This window comes from Heterodontus francisci, chromosome 22, assembly GCF_036365525.1.
Source record: "Heterodontus francisci isolate sHetFra1 chromosome 22, sHetFra1.hap1, whole genome shotgun sequence".
Lineage (NCBI taxonomy): Eukaryota > Metazoa > Chordata > Chondrichthyes > Heterodontiformes > Heterodontidae > Heterodontus > Heterodontus francisci.
The window spans coordinates 81,204,318-81,227,944 of record NC_090392.1 but is presented as its reverse complement, the minus strand read 5'-3'; the positions used below and the strand labels follow the sequence as shown (position 1 = coordinate 81,227,944).

The 23,627-nt window shown below is 45.2% G+C and overlaps 1 protein-coding gene across 1 annotated transcript; it reads right to left on the bottom strand.

Annotated features, from left to right (window-relative positions):
- Positions 1-3,577: 3,577 nt before the first annotated feature.
- rnf26 (ring finger protein 26) lies at positions 3,578-14,510 on the bottom strand. Its single transcript, XM_068054166.1, has one exon. It carries the CDS (start codon positions 14,401-14,403, stop codon positions 13,006-13,008), a length of 1,398 nt encoding a protein of 465 aa, XP_067910267.1. The 5' UTR covers positions 14,404-14,510; the 3' UTR covers positions 3,578-13,005.
- Positions 14,511-23,627: the final 9,117 nt, after the last annotated feature.

Genomic DNA, 23,627 nt, shown 5'->3' with positions numbered 1-23,627 from the left:
GAGGGGGGACATGATTGAGGTGTACAAAATCATGAGAGGTATAGACAGGGTGGATAGCAAGAAGCTTTTTCCCAGAGTGGGGGATTCAATTACTAGGGGTCACGAGTTCAAAGTGAGAGGGGAAACGTTTAGTGGGGATATGCGTGGAAAGTTCTTTACGCAGAGGGTGGTGGGTGCCTGGAACGCGTTGCCAGTGGAGGTGGTAGACGCGGGCACGATAGCGTCTTTTAAGATGTATCTAGACAGATACATGAATGGGCAGGAAGCAAAGAGATACAGACCCTTAGAAAATAGGCAACATGTTTAGATAGAGGATCTGGATCGGCGCAGGCTTGGAGCGCCGAAGGGCCTGTTCCTGTGCTGTAATTTTCTTTGTTCTTTCTTTCTTTGCATGGAAGACGTGTTAGTTTAATATCCAAATCAGGCAACCATAGTAATTCAATTGTCAATAATGGGAGGTCTTAGAGTCATAAAGAGATACAGCACTGAAACAGGCCCGTTCGGCCCACCGAGTCTGTGCCGACCAACAACCACCCATTTATACTAATCCTATATTAACCCCATATTCCCTACCACATCCCCACCTTCCCTCAATTCTCCTACCACCTATCTACACTAGGGGCAATTTACAATGGCCAATTTACCTATCAACCTGCAAGTCTTCGGCTGTGGGAGGAAACCGGAGCACCCGGTGGAAACCCACGAAGTCACAGGGAGAACTTGCAAACTCTGCACAGGCAATACCCAGAACCGAACCTGAGTCGCTAGAGCTGCGAGGCTGCAGTGCGTCTTAGATTGGTCCCGGGGATTCCCTGAGATAACCCTGCAAGTTAACGCCCTAATGGATATGATGGTTGTGCTTACATAAGCAGTAGGAATATTACAAGTGCCCTGTGCTAATAAATTGAATGATCTCAGCTGTTTAAATTTAGCAATACACCTTGGGGTTTCCAAAGCCATGACTCTTGCTAACCTCTGCCTAAGTTCTCTGGAATTAGAGAAGTTGGCTGCATCCCTACAGGGAGACAGAGTGCACTCCATACCTGGCAAACAAATATTGTACCTGTGCAAATTTCTTAGCTTGGTTTAAGCATGTGATGGGCGTCCACATGTCGGGCAAGGTACTGGAGGACAGCACTTGTAGATCACACACACACACGCACGCAAAACTTTCAGGAGCAAAGTGAAAGGGTGAAATATTGCAACAAAATTTTTTAAATTACATCAGGACACTAACAATTTTTAACGTTTATATTTTTCACTGAACCTGGTTTTCCTGTTCATACTTATCTTAATTGATGGAGTAGCAAATTTCCTGAATTACCTACATCACCATTCACTCTTCAACCCAATTATTGTTTTATAAATCTTGGCTGTCCCAATACCTTTTGGATAAATTAGTTAACAGAGGCCCCTTTGTCTGAACAACATAGGTTCTCTTGCGGGGGCAGGGAAGTTGGTGGTAAATCAAACTCCTAATGAATCATGTGCCTGTGTCCCTGGCTGGTAATCTTTGTAATGTAAATAAAGCAGTAAGTCAGACCTCATCATAATAAAAGCAAAATACTGCGGATGCTGGAAATCTGAAATAAAAACAAGAAATGCTGGAACCACTCAGCAGGTCTGGCAGCAGCTGTGAAAAGAGAAGCAGAGTTAACGTTCCGGGTCAGTGACCCTTCTTCAGAACTCTGTTCTCTGTTCACAGATGCTGCCAGACCTGCTGAGTGGTTCCAGCATTTCTTGTTTTTATAGTCAGACCTCATCAGTTAGTTAACAATATCAGCCACGTTCATTGTTACTGGCTGAACAGTCACGGTTGCCACTCTTTTACTGCATGAAACTGAAAAGCTGGTGCTGAAAGAAATTAATTGGGTAAGTCACAAGTTGGAACATCACAGCCGCCTGTTGTCAGTAGCTTCAGTATGTGAAGCAAAACCTTTGCAGGCATCTATGGCACAAAAAGATATTAAATCCTGTGTACTTGCTGATTGAATGGCTTCCTCATAGGTCAATAAGGAAATGTACTAACGCTGCCTGTTGACGCTTGAGATGACTGTCCCACACTGTGGCCTTCCAAAGAGAGTTCCCGATCCTTACTGGTATGGAGGCAGCCAGGGGAAGCTCAAGAGTTTGTGGGGCTGAACATGCACAGCCATAATTTCTGGATATATATACATTAGAGGGGTTCTCGCACCCACACTTTTTGGGATTTTCTTCTCCCTGCTGCTTTCACATGCGTTCAAATCCTCTGAAGAAGGAATTTTCCTCCACACAAGATCAGGGGGCAGGTTGTTCAACCTTGCCCGTCTAAGAGCGAAGTCCAAAGTACGGAAAGTCCTCATCAGAGAACTCCTCTTTGCTGACGATGCTGCTTTAACATCTCACACTGAAGAATGCCTGCAGAGTCTCATCGACAGGTTTGCGTCTGCCTGCAATGAATTTGGCCTAACCATCAGCCTCAAGAAAACGAACATCATGGGGCAGGATGTCAGAAATGCTCCATCCATCAATATTGGCGACCACGCTCTGGAAGTGGTTCAAGAGTTCACCTACCTAGGCTCAACTATCACCAGTAACCTGTCTCTAGATGCAGAAATCAACAAGCGCATGGGTAAGGCTTCCACTGCTATGTTCAGACTGGCCAAGAGAGTGTGGGAAAATGGCGCACTGACACGGAACACAAAAGTCCGAGTGTATCAGGCCTGTGTCCTCAGTACCTTGCTCTACGGCAGCGAGGCCTGGACAACGTATGCCAGCCAAGAGCGACGTCTCAATTCATTCCATCTTCGCTGCCTTCGGAGAATACTTGGCATCAGGTGGCAGGACTATATCTCCAACACAGAAGTCCTTGAAGCGGCCAACATCCCCAGCTTATACACACTACTGAGTCAGCGGCGCTTGAGATGGCTTGGCCATGTGAGCCGCATGGAAGATGGCAGGATCCCCAAAGACACATTGTACAGCGAGCTCGCCACTGGTATCAGACCCACCGGCCGTCCATGTCTCCGTTATAAAGACGTCTGCAAACGCGACATGAAATCGTGTGACATTGATCACAAGTCGTGGGAGTCAGTTGCCAGCATTCGCCAGAGCTGGCGGGCAGCCATAAAGACAGGGCTAAATTGTGGCGAGTCGAAGAGACTTAGCAGTTGGCAGGAAAAAGGACAGAGGCGCAAGGGGAGAGCCAACTGTGCAACAGCCCCAACAAACAAATTTCTCTGCAGCACCTGTGGAAGAGCCTGTCACTCCAGAATTGGCCTTTATAGCCACTCCAGGCGCTGCTTCACAAACCACTGACCACCTCCAGGCGCGTATCCATTGTCTCTCGAGATAAGGAGGCCCAAAAGAAGAGAGGGGTTATATTGGGCAAGTCTGGTTTTGGAGTTAGTCATTTATTAAGTGCAGGGTTACTGTTGGGGGAGGGGTGTGTTCGCTTATCATCTGGCTACATTTATACAATAAAGCAGAAAATGCTGGAAATACTCAGCAGGTCAGGCAGCATCTATGGAGAGAGAAACAAAGATAACATTTTGATTTCCAACATTTTCTGTTTTTATTTCATATTTCCAGCATCCACGATATTTTGCTTTTACATTCACACAATGTCATTGAGAGGAACCTGTTTACTGTAATAAGTCATTTGTAATAAAATATTTTTCTGGTGGTCCCAGCTCACAATGTCCTGTTAATTTGGATATTAATAATTATTCTAAGATTGCTGCCTGCTACCAAGTCTAAAACCAGAGGGGTCAGGATGAGGGCTCAACAGGAGGTGGAATCACGGCTTCAATTCGAAAGTTTGTTTTGCTGATAATTTTTTTTACTACCTATTACCTCCATATCATGAGGCACTGAGATAAATGAGGGGGAAAAATCATTTAAAGCTTCATCATGAAGAGGAAATGCTGGATGGGACAACTGAATTACTGTCTTGCAAAACCCAACGTGGTTTACAATGGATCATCGAGCTGATCTAAAAGCTTTCCAAGTTGGCACATAGCGTCAGATCAGGGCAATGGGGAGACAAACAAACAGACATATATAGTACTTAGAGAAAATGAATTTCCCATGATTTGCATGACTTCCACATAAATGAAGCTGAACCAGCAGCATATTGCACCATGTGCATCTCAACACTACCATGGCACACATAGAATGGTTACAGCATAGGAGGTCCATTGTGTCCAGCCTCTCTGGGAGAGCCACTCTGATAGACCCACTACCCTGCCTCTTCCCCGTAGACCTGCAAATGCCTTAACTCTTCAGGTGCTTATCCAATTTCCTTTTGAAAGTCATGATTGAATTTGCCTCCACCACATTCTAAGGCAGTGTATTCCAGATCCTAATCACTCATGTGTAAAAAGCTGTTCCTCATGTCACCTTTGGTTCTTTTGCCAATCACTTTAAATTGGTGTCCTCTAGTGCTTGACCCTTTCACCAATGGGAATAGTTTTTATCTACTCTGTCCAGACCCCTCATAATTTTGAAAACTATCAAATTTCTTTTCAACCTTCTCATCTCACAGGAGAACAACCCCAGCTTTTCCAGTCTATCCATGTAACTGAAGGCCCTCATCCTGGAACCATTCTTGTTAATCTTTTCTGCACCCTCTCTAAAGCCTTCAGATCCTTCCTAAAGTGCAGTGCCTAGAATTGGATGCAGCACTCCACCTGAGGCTGAACTAGTGTTTCACAAAGGTTCATCATAACCTCCTTGCTTTTGTACTCTGACTCTGTTTATAAAGCAGAGGGTCCCATATGCTGATAGCTGGAGCTAGAGACACAGACGACTGAATTTTAGTAGCACACCGCAAATCGCAGTGGCTCACTTTGAAGTCAGCGGCCCTCCCGCGTGGAGCAGCTGCCACAGAGCCCCCGCAATATTTCGCACGGGGGCTCATTTAAATGGAGGAGGTGGAACAGTCGCCTCAGATGACGTAGAGGGGGTGGCCTCGCCATCCCAGGCAATAGAACCATAGAAATATTACGGCACAGAAGGAAGCCATTCAGCCCGTCATGTCCATGCTGGCCGAACAAACTAGCTGCCCACTCTAATCCCATCTTCCAGCACCTGGTCCACAGCCTTGCAGGTTACAGCACATCAGGTCCAGGTACCTTTTAAAAGAATTGAGGGTTTCTGTCTCCACCACCATTCCTGGCAGTGAATTCCAGACACCCACCACCCTCTGGGTGAAAAAGTTTCCCCTCATTTCCCCTCTAATCCTTCCACCAATCACCTTAAATCTGTGTCCCCTGGTAACTGACCGCCTTGCCAGGGAAAACAAGTCCGTCTTGCCTACTCTATCTAGGCCCTTCATAATTTTGTACACCTCAACTAAGTCATCCCTCAGCCTTCTCTCTTCTAAGGAAAACAACCCTAGCCGATCCAATCTTTCCCCATAGCTGCAATTTTCAAGCCCTGGCAACATTCTTGTAAATCACCTTTGTACTCTCTCCAGAGCAATTATGACCTTCCTGCAATGTGGTGACCAGAACTGTACACAGTACTCCAGCTGTGAAGGTATGAGGCGTGAGTTGGCCATGACGGATTGGGAAACGTTACTTAAAGGGATGACGGTGGACAGGCAATGGCAAACATTTAAAGAACGCATGGATGAACTGCAGCAATTGTTTATCTCTGGCGCAAAAGTAAAATTGGAAAGGTAGCCAAAACATGGCTTACAAGGGAAATTAGAGATAGCATTAGATCCAAGGAACAGGCATATAAATTTGCCAGAAAAAACAGACCTGAGGATTGGGAGCAGTTTAGAATTCAGGAAAGGAGGACCAAGGGATTGATTAAGAAGGGGAAAATAGAGTACGAGAGCAAGCTTGCGGGAACATAAAAACTGACTGCAAAAGTCTCGAAAGGTATGTGAAGAGAAAAAGATTGGTGAAGACAAATGTGGGTCCCTTACAGTCAGAAACAGGGGAATTTATGATGGGGAACAAAGAAATGGCTGACCAACTAAATGCATACTTTGGTTCTGTCTTCGCAAAGGAGGACACAAATATCATACCAGAAATGTTGGGGAACACAGGGCTTAGTGAGAGAAAGGAACTGAAGGAAATCGGTATTAGTAGAGAAATGGTGTTGGGGAAATTGATGGGATTGAAGGCTGATAAATCCCCAGGGCCTGATGGTAAGCATCCCAGAGTACTTAAGGAAGTGGCCCTAGAAATAGTGGATGCATTGGTGGTCATCTTCCAAGATTCTATAGACTCTGGAAGAGTTCCTAAAGATTGGAGGGTAGCTAATGTAACCCCACTTTTTAAAAAGGGAGGTAGAGAGAAAGCAGGGAATTACAGCCAGCCTGACGTCGGTAGTGGGGAAAATTCTAGAGTCTATTATCAAAGATGTTATAGCAGAGTGATTTGGACAAGTTGAGTGAGTGGGCTAATGCATGGTAGATGCAGTATAATGTAGATAAATGTGAGGTTATCCACTTTGGTAGCAAAAACAGGAAGGCAGATTATCTGAACGGCTATAAACTGAGAGAGGGGACTATGCAGCGAGACCTGGGTGTTCTCGTACACCAGTCGCTGAAGGTAAGCATGCAGGTCCAACAGGCGGTAAAAAAGGCAAATGGTATGTTGGCCTTCATAGCGAGAGGATTCAAGTACAGGAGCAGGGATGTCTTGCTGCAATTATACAGGTCCTTGGTAAGGCCAAACTGGAATAGTGTGAGCAGTTTTGGTCTCCTTATCTGAGGAAGGATGTTCTTGCTATAGAGGGAGTGCAGCGAAGGCTTACCAGACTGATTCCTGGGATGGCGAGACTGACGTATGAGGAGAGACTGAATCGGTTAGGATTATATTCGCTGGGGTTCAGAAGAGTGAGGGTGGAATCTCATAGAAACCTATCAAATTCTAACAGGACTTGACAGGGTAGATGCATGAAGGATGTTCCCGATGTTGGGTGAGTCCAGAACCAGGGGTCATAGTCTAAGGATACGGGGTAAACCTTTCAGGACTGAGATGAGGAGAAATTTCTTCATCCAGAGACTGGTGAGCCTATGAAATTCAATACCACAGAAAGCAGTTGAGGCCAAAACATTGTATGTTTTCAAGAAGGAGTTAGATATAGCTCTTGGGTCTAAAGGGATCAAAGGGTATGGGGCGAAAGCGGGAACAGGTTACTTAGTTGGATGATCAGCCATGATCATAATGAATGGCGGAGCAGGCTCGACGGGCCGAATGGCCTACTCCTGCTCCTATTTTCTATGTGGCCTAACCAACGTTTTATACAGTTCCAGCATTACATCCCTGCTTTTGTATTCTATACGTCAGCCAATAAAAGTAAACATCCCATATGCCTTCGTCACCACTCTACCTGTCCTGCCAAGTTCAAGGACCAATGGACATGCACTCCAAGGTCTCTCACTTCATCTCCCCTCTCATTATCCTCCTGTTTATTGTGTATTCCCTCGCTTTATTTGCCCTCCTCAAATGCATTATCTCACACTTCTCTGGATTAAAATCCATTTGCCACTTTTCCACCCACTCACCCAAACCATTGATATCATTCTGGTTCGGCCACATTTGGAATACTGCGTGCAGTTCTGGTCGCCATATTACAAAAAGGATGTGGATGCTTTGGAGAGGGTGCAAAGGAGGTTCACCAGGATGTTGCCTGGTATGGAGGGCACTAGCTATGAAGAGAGGTTGAGTAGATTAGGATTATTTTCATTAGAAAGACGGAGGTTGAGGGGGGACCTGATTGAGGTGTACAAAATCATGAGAGGTATAGACAGGGTGGATAGCAAGAAGCTTTTTCCCCCAGAGTGGGGGATTCAATTACTAGGGGTCACGAGTTCAAAGTGAGAGGGGAAACGTTTAGGGGGGATATGCGTGGAAAGTTCTTTACGCAGAGGGTGGTGGGTGCCTGGAACGCGTTGCCAGCGGAGGTGGTAGACGCGGGCACGATAGCGTCTTTTAAGATGTATCTAGACAGATACATGAATGGGCAGGAAGTAAAGAGATAGAGACCCTTAGAAAATAGGCGACAGGTTTAGATAGAGGATCTGGATTGGCGCAGGCTTGGAGGGCCGAAGGGCCTGTTCCTGTGCTGTAATTTTCTTTGTTCTTTGGAATCTACAGCTATCCACTTCACTATCAACTACACAGCCACTTGTGCCTTCAGCAAATTTCCCAATCATGCCTCCCACATTTAAGTCCAAATCATTAATATACACCACAAACAGCAAGGGACTCAGCACTGAGCCCTGTGGAACGCCACTGGAAACAGCTGTTCATTCGCAAAAATATCCGTCGACTACTACCCTTTGTTTCTTGTCCGAGCCAATTCTGGATCCAAACTGCCACATTCCTCTGTATCCCATGGGCTTTTATTTTACTGACCAGTCTGCCATGTGGGACCTTGTCAAATGCCTTACCACCCTCATCAATCCTCCTTGTTACTCCCTCAAAAAACTCAATTAAGTTAGTAAGACATGACCTTCCCCTAACAAATCCATGGTGACTATCCCTGATTAATCCGTGCCTTTCTAAGTGGCGGTTAATCCCGTCCCTCAGAATTGATTCTAACAATTTACCCATCACCGAGGTCAGACTGACGGGCATATAATTATTTGGCCTATCCCTTGCACCGTTTTTAAACAATGGTACAACATTCGCAGACCTCCTATCGTCTAGTACCTCGCCTGTATCTAGTGAGGATTTGAAGACAATCCTCAGCACATCTGCTATTTCCTCCCTGCCTTTAACAACCTGGGATGCAATCCATCCGGCCCTGGTGATTTATCCACTTTCAAGGATGCCAGACCCTTTAGTACGTCCTCTCTCATTATGCTTATCGTATCTAATATTTCACACTCCTCCTCTATCTACAATGTCTGCATCAAGCCTCTCCTTTGTGAGGACAGAAACTTAAAACGCATTAATAACCCTGCCCACATCTTCTGCAACCATGCACAAGTTCCCTTGTACATCTCTGATAGGCTCTATCCTTTCCTTAGTTATCCTCTTGCTCTTAATGTACTGATAAAACATCTTCTGGTTTTCCTTGATTTTACCTGCCAATAATTTTTCATGTCCTCGCTTTGCTTTTCTAATTTCCTCTTTTACTTCACCCCTGCACTTTCTATTCTCCTCTAGGCTTTCTGAAGTATAAAGATTTTTATGATCGTCATAAGCTTTCTTTTTCAGCTTTAACTTACCCTGTAAGCTTCTAGATAGATAACCAGGGGGCTCTAGAATTTCCCCGGCCCCACCCCGCCACGACCCCCGACGTCTGAGGGCTAGTAAAATTCAGTCCAGAGTGTAAAATATACAATAGTTTCATAGTTTTCTTAGCTTTCAAATCCTTCATTGCATGTCAGCTGGTGCTGAGAGAACAAGAGTAATGAGCAATGAAAAATACATAAATGTATTTATTTTAACAGTAATTACATTTAGCTCACTGAGTGCAGCACTGTGAAACTGAACTTAACACAGCAGCTCTCTATTATAGATCAAATAAACAATAGCTCATAGAACTTACACAGAAAAGACAATGTAAATAGGCTTTAAAAAAAAAATAGTCTGGTAACACATCATTCATCAATAACCTGGAATGTCTTTCCTGTACTATAATCAGTGATTCTGTAACAAATGCACTGCATTGAACAGTAACCACCACTGTGTTAGCAGTAAGTCAAATTCCAGTCAACCCATTCTTAAGTATGTATCTGCAGCCATCACCAGCAAGGCACCTCGACCAAAGTAATAACATCCCAATGGCTCTGGCTCTCCTGGTGCTGCCTTGAAAATCTTCAAGCCAATGAACATCTCTGTCAGCTCCCTCCTTTTCTCTCCAGATAGTGAGCTGCCCTGTAACTACAGTAGTGAACTAAATGTTTCACCCTAGCCCTAATGGCTCTTTTTAAAGAGCTTCCCATTTTAAACAAAGGTACTCAGTCCAGAAAAATTAAAGACTTGGACACGCAGGCTGTTCAACTGTGGTGAAGAGGGTGTATGGGAAAACCTTACAGCTTACACCAATACTTAATTCACCTGATGTCCACACAAATACACTTCCAATCAGGAATCACTGGATAACTATTAAGAGTGTAAGTTTTAGCTAATTCTCCTGTGCATAGCATTGAAGCTAATTGTAAACCACAACCAATTACCAGAAACCTTTGGTTTGCATGCCTTAGTGCATTCTCAGTGTTTTTATCCACTAGGTTGTCAGGGTAGCTAGGAGGAATGTTATGGGGAGAAAAACAAAAGTTATCTTCAGGTCCTACACATGGCTCAGAAAATACTCACTGAACTTATACAAAAAGACAAAGTAAATAGGCTTTTTTAAAAAATAGACTGGTAACATCATTCATAAATAAGCTGGAACATCTCCCCTGCACTATAATCAGTGATTCTGGAACAAATGCACTGCATTCAACAGTAACCACCATGCATTAAAGAATTTTTGTTTGTCTGGAATGCTATGAGAACCCTGAAAAATATCTTAGAAACACAACAGCTACAATTAATAATACTATCGGCTCCTAAAACTGATTTTAAATCATCACAGTAAACATTTATCGACTTTAGGTTTGATTTTAATGTAGGGGACCCACTAGAGGTGCAGCACACCCAACCAATTGGGGACGTGTGGGCTCTGCTCATTTAAATAAAACTTGCTCCTGATCAGCTTCACAATCTGGCTGGTGGGGGAGAGCAGGAATATAGCTGCAGGGAATGGTACCCTACAATCAATCAGTGGGTGGAGGGCTTTCACTCATATCATGGTAGAAGGGGAAGGCTGGAGTTTCCTTACCTTCAGGAATCAGGAGGATGCCAGTTGTCAGGACTCCCCAAAGATCAATGGGATGTTGGAGCTGAGTAGGCCCAAGAACTCTTTGCAGGATCTGAGGGGACCACTCCTGCTCGTCCTGGCACAGAAGGAGGTCAAAGAGAGAAGTGTTTTTAAAGTCACTGGACCTCTTGTGGCCAATCAGCGCCTCCCACCATGTTTCTGATGCTGGGCAACAGACAGCGCACAGACTTTTAAAATTATGTTCCAGCACGGATGAAATCATCAGACCACGACTTTTGAATCTTAAATAGGTTCCCATCTGCTTTCAGAAGGAGCCTCAACTAGGGCCTGCATCTCTGCCATTAAAAGTATGGTAGTCAGGAATGCAGCATCTCTCATTTTGAACCGCTTGCTCAAGACTTTGTGCTTGTCTGGAATGGTGGGAATTGGGAGGAGGTGGTTTAAAATCAAGGCCTCTGGGTCTGAATAGACCATCTGAATAGATTCAAATGCGTTAAATACAATGTTGTGAGCCGATTCCTCTTCTCTCCTAATCTAATCACTCTCCTCTTCTACAAGTTTTAAACTGACATCTGCAAACTCCAAAATCAGAGTGGTGCAAACTAATGCACTGTATCCGGTACAGTCGGTCACACCTGCAATTCTCCACATGAGCAGCTTCCAAATAGGTGCAAAGCAGAAGAAAAGAGATTTCCAATAATACCCCAAGCCAAGAATACCCCAATCAACATTTGCAGTCACACATCTCCAAATGCAGTTATCAGAGGGTTGACTATGGTATGCTTGGCATCCCATCAACCACTGCAGATACCAAGGAAGGAAATATTCTTGTCATACAGGGTCTCATCCTCAACAACTCCATTTATTTCAAGTTGTGTTACTATATAAAAAAATCTTTGTTGCTTGTTATATTCAGTTACAATTGCTGGAAGATGGGCACACATCACTTCAACATCTCAGTAAGGTCACATTTGTGCAGCAGAAAGCATGTGCTATTCAGGCAAGTTTTGTAGTGATAAATATTTGGTATCTCAGAAAAATAGCTGAGCTCAATTCAAGCAGTGCATTTATCAGTTTCTCGATAATATACCCAGATGTCTAGACTGAAGAACTATCCCATCCCTTGCCCCACCTCCAACACAGACACAGAAATGGTCCTCAAAACTCAATTTCTCAAAACAATCTATGATTCCCAAATGAAATGGATTTGATTAAATACAAAGTTGATGCATCAAACAAATGTCTGGAGGCACAACCATTGAACAATGCTGCTATTCTTTGGTGAGCAGAATTGTTAATAAAAAGGAGAAATAAAGTAAAATTCTGACCCACATAATCGGTAATCAAGAATTGCTGATTATTTAAAGGGATAAAGCCTGGTAACTTAAAAAAGAAAACTCAAAAATTTAAAAAGATTCATGTCGTGTCTCGCCTCCTATTCACAGCCATTGTTTCAGCTGCTTTTCCAAAGAAAATATTCCATCATTAAGCCTCAGCTTCCAGTACTGCCCCAACCTCAGTGCACACAATATATGTTGCGCATTGGATGGTAGAGCAGCAATCAAGGAGCAATGTTTTGGAGATGGAACAACAAATATCTCGGAAATATGTCGAAGATAATCCTGGAGTCAGCAATCTCAAAAGAATTTACACAAATCTTTTTTAAACAAGGAAAATTACACATAGGGTGCACTGTACAGACAATCCAGAAATATAGGATCATTAGGCCCTGACTCTGCACAGCTCATTGTAATAAAAATAAAAGTTAAACATTCACTGAATCTATAGTACCAGCCTCTCAAAGCTGATTATTTTTTACCCCCAACTCCTTCATTAAATCAAAAAACATTTGCATCTTGTTTACTAGGTGGTGCTGGTCATTGAATCAACAGAAAGACAGTGGTTTCAGTTTCCCACCATCAACTCTGAAACCAGTGACCAAAATGGCAGAAGTTGAAGCACCCAATGGGACACAAGAAAGCCAATCACTATGCTTTTTGTTCTGACTCTGCCAGGTTACCTAATTAAGTTCTGGAACTAAGGCTCCTAATTCCCAGCAAAATATACAGACATCCTTAAGGTAATAAAAGAAAATAAAACATATGAAGTCTATGGCTAAGGATCTGCATAGCCATTGGAAAATAGGCTTACAAGACTCCCATACATTTTTAAAAATAATCTGCTACACAACACACTCTTTCCATCAAAGCTTATTCAAATGGTAAATCAGAAATACACATCCAATGTTTGTAAAATCATCTGTCGGCAAAGTGGGCAGTTGCGTTGGTAGATGGGCTGCTGCAAGAGAATGTCCGTGCAACCTTGGCAGAGGCACAGGTGTCGGCACGGGAGCAGCAACACAGATTTTGCCTGGTCCTGACAGATGACACATTTTTTTCGTTCTTCTTGTTCCTTCAAGAGCATCCAGAGATTGTTTTCCACAGGGACATTGCTATTATCATCTTTACTGCCAGTTGGTTTCGTTACCGAACGTAAAGTTCCATCTCTGGCTTCTGATCCACATACAGAAGTCTCAGTCATGATCAGCTCTTGTTCTCTTACAGAGTTACCATCACCTTGGACTGGGTTGGGATCGGTTTGCTGTTCCAGCTGCAGAGCCAGTTGCTGCTCTACAGCTGTTTCATCCTCCAAGTTCTCATTAGGATCCGCCTGGGGCCGCCGCTGGTTAAGAGGCCAGTTATTGACAAAACCTGGGTTCAATCCCTGCAGTTCTTCACTGTACATTCGCCGCCATGTCTCTGAGTTCACCATCAGCTGCATACTGGCCACTACTAACCTACAAACATGCATGACATTCCTCCTGACCCGGTGAAGATTTGGTGCAGTGTTCAAGTGTAGATTCACTTGATTAACAGTTCTTATTATCATCTCTGGATTTGCATAAATTGTTAGACTGGAGATGATGACAAAAGTGATCACCAACCCATATAGATTCAGGAGAAACACATCTGCCAACACTCTGGTGAGGGAGATCAAGATTTCAATCACAAACTGGCATGGAGTCCACAGCAGGATCACATTGCCAAGGACACTCCTGGACAAATAGGTGAGGATCGAAGCAAAAACTTCCGAAGCCCCTACCAAAGGGTCCCACAGCACTGCAGCAATGGAAAACAGGTTCTGGGTCCCAATGAGGAACATGTTGATGACAGTGTTGACAAAATACGCAGCCAGGCTGGCCAAGATCCCCAAAGCATCCCAGAGCTGTTTGAGAAAGAGGTGGCCGGAGCAGACGGTGTTGGCAAAGCCCCTTTGCAGCACCTCTCGCCCCCGCAGACTCAGGTAAGACAGCAGGTGCCCCACAACCTTCAGGCTCTCTGCCAGGCCACACACCACCCTCAGCAAACTGCACAGCAGGTTGAGGGTGAGGTGCAAGCCGCCGGAGCACAGCTCTGCCACCCCCAGTACCAACAGCCCCAGCAGGTTATAGCACAGGGCGAAGAAGCAGGCCACGACCCCGGGGATGCAGAGCAGCAGGTGCAGGAGGCCCGAGACCGCAGTCAGCGCCGAGGAGACCAGCCAGAAATTGAGGTCCAACAAGAAGCAGAGCAGGTCCAGGGCCCGGCCCAGGCTGCTAATCAGGATGATTATAACGCCGGCCATTGCCGTGCCTGGAGAGCCACGGCCGCTCCGGTTCCAGCTCCGGTTCCCGCTCCCGGTCTGACCGCGGCGGCGGCCCCGCCCCCAACCGTCAAACCCAATTCAAAAATAAACTGCCAGCCCAAATGAGCCGATCGCAACACACCGAGCGAGAGGCTGCGGGAGAAGCGCCGAACCATCGATCGGAAGCCATGCTGAGGGAAAGCGGCATTCTGTTTATAATGCCCTTCCCCCTCCTCCCTCAAACACATCAACTGTGCTTTACTGCAGCTTTTTAAAAAAGGTAATTTTTAAAAAATATAGTTAGCATTCATCCTACTCGATTCAGTGCTTCATTTTTACATTTTTCTCTAATCTGAAGGGATTTAAAAAAATAGGAGCGGGATAGGCCATTCGGCCCCTCGAGCCGGCACTGCTATTCAATGAGATCATGGCTGATCTTCTACCTCAGCATCACTTTCCGCCGTAACCTTTAGTAAACAAAATCTATCGATTTCAGCGTTGAATATGCACAACGATGGAGCAGCCACAGCCCTCTGGAGTAGAGAATTCCTAAGATTCACTCTGACTGAAGACATTTCTCATCTTGGTTCTAAATGGCCAATCCCATAGCCTGAGACTACAGTCCCTAGTTCTAGACTGTCCAGCCAGGTGGAATCAGCCTCTCAGGATCTCCTCTGTCAAGTCCACTTGCTGCAGCTGGGATAAACTCCATGCCTGCTGCCTCTGATAAATCACCCAAGTGATCATTTTTCATGTGTGAACCCAGACAGTGAATGCCAATGGGTTCTTCAACCATGTAGGGCATCATAGTGGTGCCTGATTCAGTCCTCACCCAACATCTATATAGAATCATACAGCATAGAAAGAGGCCATTCAGCCATTTTGTCTATATCAGCTGTTTGAAACAGCTATGCAATTAGTTCCATTTCCCTACTCTTTCCCCATAGCCTGACAAATTTTTTCCTTTTCAGGTATACAGTTATATGGCAGTATTTTGTAAGTTACTAGTGAATCTGCTTTCCCTACCATGCCAGATTGTAGTAACTAACTACATAAAAAACAAATCTCTGACATTCTCCCCTTGATTTTTTGGCAATTCTATGTCCTCTGGTTACCAACCCTTCCACCAATGGAAAGATCTGCTACTCTATCTAAAAATCTACTCTTATCAAAACCCTTATAATTTGGAACACCTCTATTAAATCTTTCCTTAACATTCACTACTCTAAGGTGAACAATCTCAGCTTCTCTAGTCTCTCCACATAACTGAAGTCCCTCATCTCTAGTTTCATTCTGGTAAATCTCCTCAGTACCCTCTCGAAAGCCTCAAGTTGCCATCAATGAAGAGCAGGGTCTAGAAATAAGTTTCCCCAGGATGTTGAGGTTTATTATAGAGCCTCTGTCTCTGTCCAGCTGAGATCAGCCAACTCATCATATCAGCTTTATTTTTAATATTAAATAATTATTAGCTGATGTCCCATAGTGTTTCTCATGAGCACAAGTTAAAAACATATATTGTAGAAACTGACTTTTTGCTTATTTTCCATTCACTAATTCTGTCTTTCACTCTCTTTGCTTTTTGTTTGTGTTTTATTTATTCTGTTGGCAGGAGTTTCTGTCGATGTTATACCTTCTCAACCCATTACTTTATCCAGGTTACCACACACTGATGCTACTGTGATATGAAAACAGAAGAAAAGCATTGGATGGTAAGAGGATTAGTAACTCCTGGTGAACTATAGCGAATAATGCAACTTTTAGATTTCAAGAGGAGAGCTGCCTGACCTGCTGAGTATTTCCAACATTTTCTGTTTTTGTTTTAGAGATCTAGAAATTGATTGGGAACATGTTTCTTTTTAAAAATTGGTTTCTTCAAACTAAGATATTATCCATTTTACAACACAGATACATGAATAACTGTTTACGTGAACAATTGTTTTGAATTTATCTTTTTTCCAAAAAAAGTACTTATTCATGAAATTTGTAAAAGTACATTTTTTAACTGTTCAAATTTGACATTGCATATAGTACAATACAGTTCAGTTTCTTTCAATATAGTTCATGGCACTCTGAGGTGCCTCACTACACATAGATATTAGATTTACGATATAGAGACAGAGTCATTTACAGCACAGAAGGAGGCCATTTGGCCCATCAAGTCCATGCCGGCTCTCCCTGGAACTATGCATTCAGTCCCACTCCCTGGCTAGATCCCCATAGCCCTGCGAGTCTATTTCTCTCAGGTAGCCATCCAACTGCCTCTTGAAGTCATTGATTGCTCACAAGGGTGGTGGAAGTGGAGACAGTGAGTTCCAGGTCATTACCACCCACTGTGTAAAAAAGTGCTTTCTCATATTCCCCCTGCATCTTTTGCCCAAAACCTTCAATCTGTGTTCCCTAGTCCTGACTGATTACTGATTACCATCAGTTAATGGGAACAGTTTTTCCTTGTCTAACTTATCTAAACCTGTCATAATCTTCTACACTTCTATGAAATCTCCCCTCAATCTCCTTTGTTCTAAGGAGAACAAACCCAGCTTTTCCAACCTAACCTTGGAACTAAAATCCTCCATCCCTGGAACCATTCTGGTACATACATTATATACATTTACATTTCATATCAAACATTATCTGCTGCATCCAGCCCGAGGGGTTTTACACGGTTTCCAACCCCTTGGTGTACTATGTATCTTCCAGCCTTTCCCCATTGAGCCTTTGCGGCAGTTGCCCCAAGCTTTAGCGTGTCCCTCAGCACGTAGTCCTGGATCTTGGAGGGTGTCAGTCTGTAACACTTGGTCATGGACAGCTCTTTGCACTGGAAGACGAACAAGATTCAGGCAGACCATTGCACGTCTTTCATCGAGTTGATGATCCTCCAGCAGCAGCTGAAGTTTGTCTCGATGTGAATCGCTTGGAACAGCCCGTAGAGCACAGCATCCTGTGTTATGGAGCTGCTGGGATGAATCTTGACAAAAACCACTGCTTCTCTTTCCAGACATGCTTTGCAAAGGCACATTTCAGAAGGTGGATGACGGTCTCCTCCACACCATAGCCGCCTTGAGGACAGCGTGCAGTGGTACTGAGACTCTGGGTGTGCATGAAGGGTATGGTGGGGAGGGCTCATCTCATCACCGGTCAAGCTATGTCTAGGTACTTGTTTGAAAGTTATGGCGCTGAGCATTCTGTCAAATGACTTTGACAGTCTGCTCAGGGAACCATCCGACAGGTTCCACCAATCTCCTTTTACCACAGGGCCTGGAGGACATTATGTTTGGACCACTGCCTGATGGACTTGTGGTCAAAGATGTTTCTCTGCACAAACTTTTCCACAAGGGTCAGGTGGTGCGGCATGGTCCAACTGAATGAAGCATTCCAAGGCAACGAGGCCAGACTCATCCTTCATAACACTGGGGACAGATAGAACCTCAGCATGTAGTGAGTGACACATGGAGTTTGCTTACTGAGAGTCTACACACAGCTTGCTGCAGCTGCACACAAAGGTGACCATTAGGATGAGGGTGATGTTGGGTATGCTTTTCTCCTGCTTTATGTAAAGATTCGTACATCGTGTCCCTGCGGACATGGTCCATTTTCAATCTCCAGGTAACGCTCAGGTGACTATCATGGCACAGGAGCAGGGTATGGGCCAGACCTGTGCCATGTGCAGCAACACCAGCAGCCCTCGCACCTGATGATCAGGATCTTACCAGCAATGGAGAGGGAACGTCGCTCCCACATGTCCAGTTTCTGTTTCACCTTGGCTATATGCTCCTTCCAGTTTTTGGCGCATGTTTTGGCCCCTCCAAACCATATCCCCAGCACCTTTAGGTAGTCTGACCTGACAGTGAAGGGGACAAAGGATCTATCGGCCCAGCCCCCAAAAAACATGGCCTCGCTCTTGACATGATTTACTTTGGCTCCCAAGGCTAGTTCACTGCTCGTCAGTCTGTGAACCAACAGCGAGTCCAAGCAGCAGACGCCAATGTCGTGCACGTACATGACCTGAATGCCTCCGCTGCCTGGGGATTATCACTCATCCTTCCGGATGGACTCGGTCAAGGATTTGATACAGCACACGAACAAGACAGAGGAGAGAGGGCAGCCTGATTTGATTGAAAAGCTTTCCGATTCCCATCCACTGATTGAAATTGCACTACTGATGTTTGTGTAGAGCAGTTGGATCCAATTGTGTATTCCCTCTCCAAAATCTTGGAGAGCAAGTCCATTAATATAGGTGTGACATTTTCTGTCCAAGGCCTCCTCCTGGTCCAAGCTGATGAGGCAGGTGTCCACCCTCTTGTCCTGTACATAGGCAATCATATCCCTGAGTAGCGTGAGACTATCAGAGATATTCCTGCTGGTTACAGTGCAGGCCTGATAAGGGTGGTTTACTAACTCCAGGGCAGACTTGACCCAAATGGCAGTGACCTTGGACAGAAAGCCGTAGTCCACATTAAGCAGTGAAATGGGCTGCCAATTCCATCCACTTCCCTTCCTCTTGTAGATGAGGGTGATGATGCCTTTCCTTATTGATTCTGACATGCTGCCGGCCAGGAGCATGCTCTCGTACACTTCCAGCAGGTCTGGGCCAATCCTGTCCCACAGAGTTGAATACAACTCGGTGGTAAGCCATCATGTCCCAGAGTTTTACTCATCTTGAAGGACCCAACAGCCTTTGTTACCTCATCCAGAGTTAGCAGCTTGTCTAGATGCTCCCATGTACTGTTGTCTAAGACTTCCTTGATAGATGACAGGGAAGCCGAACTATCTGTGGGCTTCATTGTACAGTCCAGCATAAAAGGATTTGCTGATCCTTAGTCTGTCAGTCCGCGATAATGTTACCAAGCCGTTGTCTTCCTTCAGGCTGCTGATCACAGAGCTCTCTCTGTGTACCTTTTGGAAGAAGAAATGTGAGCAAGTCTCAACCTGCTCCACAGAGCGGACTCTAGACTGGAAGATCATCTTGGAAGCTTCCGAGGCAAACAGAAAGGCCTCCTGGCTCTTCGGCTCTTGGTGATCCTGCTTGACATCGACCCCCATCGACAGCAGAAGGAGCAGATTCTGCATGCTTTTTGGAGTCGGGACATTTCCCATTGTTTCTCTCTCGCCTTCTGAACACCTTTGAGGATGAAGAACCTCTTGATGTTCACTTTAATTGCTTCCCACCAGTGTGTTGGAAACTCAAAGAGGAGTTTCACGGTTCTCCAACCTTTGTAATCCCTTTTGAGTTCCTCAGTGTTTCCTGAAGACAACAGTTTCACGTTCAGCTTCCATGTACCCCTGCTGAGGTTCTGGTCTTCCTGTAGCTGATAGCCAGTAGCAGGCAGTGGTCAGAGAAGAACACCGGCTTGACATCATTGGATCTGCCCGTGAGCACTCGGGACATAAACAGAAAGTCTATACTGGAATAGATGGAGCTGTCTGGCCTCAACCAGGTTTATCTACCTGGTGCTCCGTCTGCAGGTTTGCTGAGATGTTGCGCAGCTTGGCGTCTTTTACTGCATCCATCAAGAGTCTTGACGTAGAATCCAGCTTGCTGTCGGCCCTGCCAGATTGTCCAATCGCGTCAATGATGCAGTTGAAGTCACTGCTTAGAATAACCAGCTTGGATGTCGCCAGCAGCAGTGGGGATTGCTGGAAGATGAGCAACAGTTTGCTCTTTAGAGCTGGGGCGTACACGTTGATTAACCCAAGCAGAGTATTTTTGTACATTATGTCGGCTACCGCTTACCACCTCCATAACTTTGGTGATGGTGAAGTTGCCTCCCCCAAGCAGAGGATCCAGGCCGTAGGAATGGCCAGATCCTCCTGACCAGATTGGTGGCTTGTGGGGCGACTATCACGACCATTGCCTGTAGGTGCTGAGGTGCAGCAGTCCACACTCCTCCAGAAACAGCAGATCAGCTTTGACCTTGGGCAAGGTACCCCAAGATTGAAATACATCGTGTAATAACTTTAATGTTAAGCATGTTAATAGAGGCAAATTTATAATCCAACTTAGACTATGTATAGTTTACCAGTCCAATTGTCTATCCTATTCCCAGCCCTTGAGTATGATCCTGCATACCCGTAGTGTTCACAAACTGTTGCACTGATGCGGGGCTGAGATACCAGTCCAAGTCTCCCACACAAGTGTTGTTCCACCATGAGAACATTGCCCAGGGAGGGGGTTGTGTATCCAGGCAGGTTTGGCTGGTCCCCCAAAGGTGCTGTCATCTCTTTTTTTTCGTCAAGGATTTTGCTGTTCCCAGCCTCCTGGAGCTGAGGTGCACTGGGCACTTCACTGTGCTGCTGTTCTGGGGCTGGGGTGCATTGGGCCGTTCACCTCTTTCAATGTTTCAGAGCATGGGGCCCATCACCTCCTTTATCTCCTTCATGCTCTACCGCTTTTTATGCTGGTGACAGCTTTCTTGCCCTTTGGTGTCCTACAAGGAGCAGCCATTGGTGTCTGTTTGGGACATCAGCCCCTTCTTGCCACTAGTTTAGATGGTAGTTTTTTTCCTTCTTTTGTGTCTTCTTCTTTGTGGTTCTTCTTTTAACCACCTGTCAGTCACCTTGTTGTTCCCCTACTGCCTCCCCTTCCATCAATTCTGTCTGCTCGAGAGGACGCTTTGGAGGATGTTTTGGGTTTGACAGTTTACTGAAGTGTCCTTCCCATTTTTGCCACTCGCCATGTCCACTTTCTTGTTCCAAGGCCCTTGGTGGAGGTTGGGGTGTTAATCTCCTTTGAAGCGCCCCTGTTTGTTGCTCCTTCTTAAATTACCTTTGCATAGGTGGCATTGCGTTTTGGGAAGGCCTTGTCAAGGTGGCTAGCTTCATCACACAGATTGCAGCACTTGTCTGCCTTGCATTCCTTTGTCTGGTGACTTTCCTGCTTGCAGTTTCTGCAGACGTTTGTGCTGCAGTTGGCGGCCACGTGTCCGCCTTTGTCCAGGTTTGACACACTCTGGGCGGCCCCGCATAAACCACGTAGGCTCGACTTCATCCGGTGGCAAAGCTGGAGGATGGCTCCCTTGGTATCCACCTTCAAGGTCACCTTGACCTGCCACTTGGTCCAAATTCCAAGGCTCCTTGACCTCACTGCTGTTTCCAGCCACCTTGATGTACCTGGCAAGGAACGTGAGCACATCCATGACAGGGATATGAGGGTTCTGCATGTGGATCATCACCATGTGGTTCTGTTGTGACGGCAGCTTAAACATCAGCTCCACAGTGAGGATCGATAGTGGTGCCTAGTTTCCTCTCTCCTTGAATGCTTTCAGATTTTTCAGGTATTCCACAATGTTTTTAAAGGTAACCTCAATATATCCACTTCTGGGGAAATCTTGCAGGCAGAAGATGTCTGCAACTCTGAATCTATAGCAGTTAAATAGGATCCTCTTCACAAAGAAGGTGCAGTCCATTGGCATGCTTCTTCCATCTTCTTGACTGTCACTCTGACAGTATTACTCACCTCTTGGCTTGGAGCTCAGGTGTTTTTTTTTATTCATTCATGGGATGTGGGCGTCACTGGCTATGCCAGCATTTATTGCCCATTCCTAATTGCCCTTGAGAAGCTGATGGTGAGCTGCCTTCTTGAACCGCTGCAGTCCATGTGGTGTAGGTACACCCACAGTGCTGTTAGGAAGGGAGTTCCAGGATTTTGACCCAGCGACAGTGAAGGAACGGCGATATAGTTCCAAGTCAGGATGGTGTGTGACTTGGAGGGGAACTTGCAGGTGGTGGTGTTGGTTGCAACCAAAGCTGAAAATGTTGAGTCTTCACTGTATTAGCGTTAGGCCTGAGCCAGCATAAAGTTCCACGGATCACAGGCGAGTTCAAACATAGTTGGGGCATTAGGCCGAAGCCAGCATTGAAATCCATCCAAAAACAAAAAAAAAAAACTGAAGGACTTGCAACTCGGAACTTACACTTCATCTGAGCCAAAAGGCCAAGAAGCGATTGTTTAGAGTTTTCACTATGGATAAAAAGGCAGGTGCTGTTAGATGATTCTTTCGCCTCCATAGCAACCCCTCTCTGTCTTGCAAGTGCTTGTAAATATTCTTTCTGTCAAAAAAGGGTTCTAAAATTTTTGCTCCAACTTGTTTTGAACGTATTTGTAAATAATTTACTGTTAGCGCTGAAGGGAACACACTCCGTTCTGATGCATGGTTGAAGATTCTACTGATGCTCAGAGGGAAGCATTTTGAGAAGTACAGATACGATGTACTTGTTGTTTCTGCTCAGCTAACAGATTGATAGTTTTCAGAAGAATATCAACTCCAACCATAGGCTTTGAGAAAGGCCAATGGCTGCAAGTCCAAAATATCGATAAAGGTACTCAAAGACACAAAAGACAGTTTTATGGGTATATTTTACGAACCATAAATTCTGAAAACTTAAGTGTGATGGATAAAATGGATATTAACATACTGGCCTTGATATTAACATTCCCACAACAGGTGGGGGAGGGGTTAAAGAGTTAAATACAGGAAAGATGTCCTCAACATTCCGTACCGTTTTTACAGTGGTGGATTTCAGAGGGCCCAAGTGTCCTGCTGTGGAGAAGCAGGACACTTAACTAACATATGTAAATCGGGCTCCCACAGTGCAATTGGGAACCCCATTTAAAATTGACTCTTGTTGCTCAGGTTGTCCAGGGGTCCAGCCTCCTTGCTGCTGTTAAGTTCGGCAGGGACTTCATATCCCTGGCCTTGCGGGATTCTTTGGCTATTTTCAGTCATCCCTGCACTCCCCCATTCTCCCCCATAATATCAGGACCACTATTTCTGTAATATCAGGAGCACTATCAACATCCTGGGGGTTGCCATTGACCAGAAATTAAACTGGAGTAGCCATATAAATACTGTGGCTACAAGAGCAGGTCAGAAGTTAGGAATCCTACGGTGAGTAACTCACCTCCTGACTCCCCAAAGCCTATCCACCATCTACAAGGCACAAGTCAGGAGTGTGATTGAATACTCTCCACTTGCCTGGATGGGTGCAGCTCCAGCAAAACTCAAGATGCTCGACACCATCCACGACAAAGCAGCCTGCTTGATTGGCACCCCATCCACAAATATTCACTCCTTCCATCACCGATGCACAGTGGCAGCAGTGTGTACCATCAGTGTGTACCATATGGGCGGCACAGTGGCGCAGTGGTTAGCACCGCAACCTCACAGCTCCAGGGACCCGGGTTCGATTCTGGGGACTGCCTGTGCGGAGTTTGCAAGTTCTCCCTG

Bases quoted from the DNA above. Each gene is read 5' to 3' on its own strand.
- rnf26 (XM_068054166.1), bottom strand. From the start codon at position 14,403: ATGGCCGGCGTTATAATCATCCTGATTAGCAGCCTGGGCCGGGCCCTG.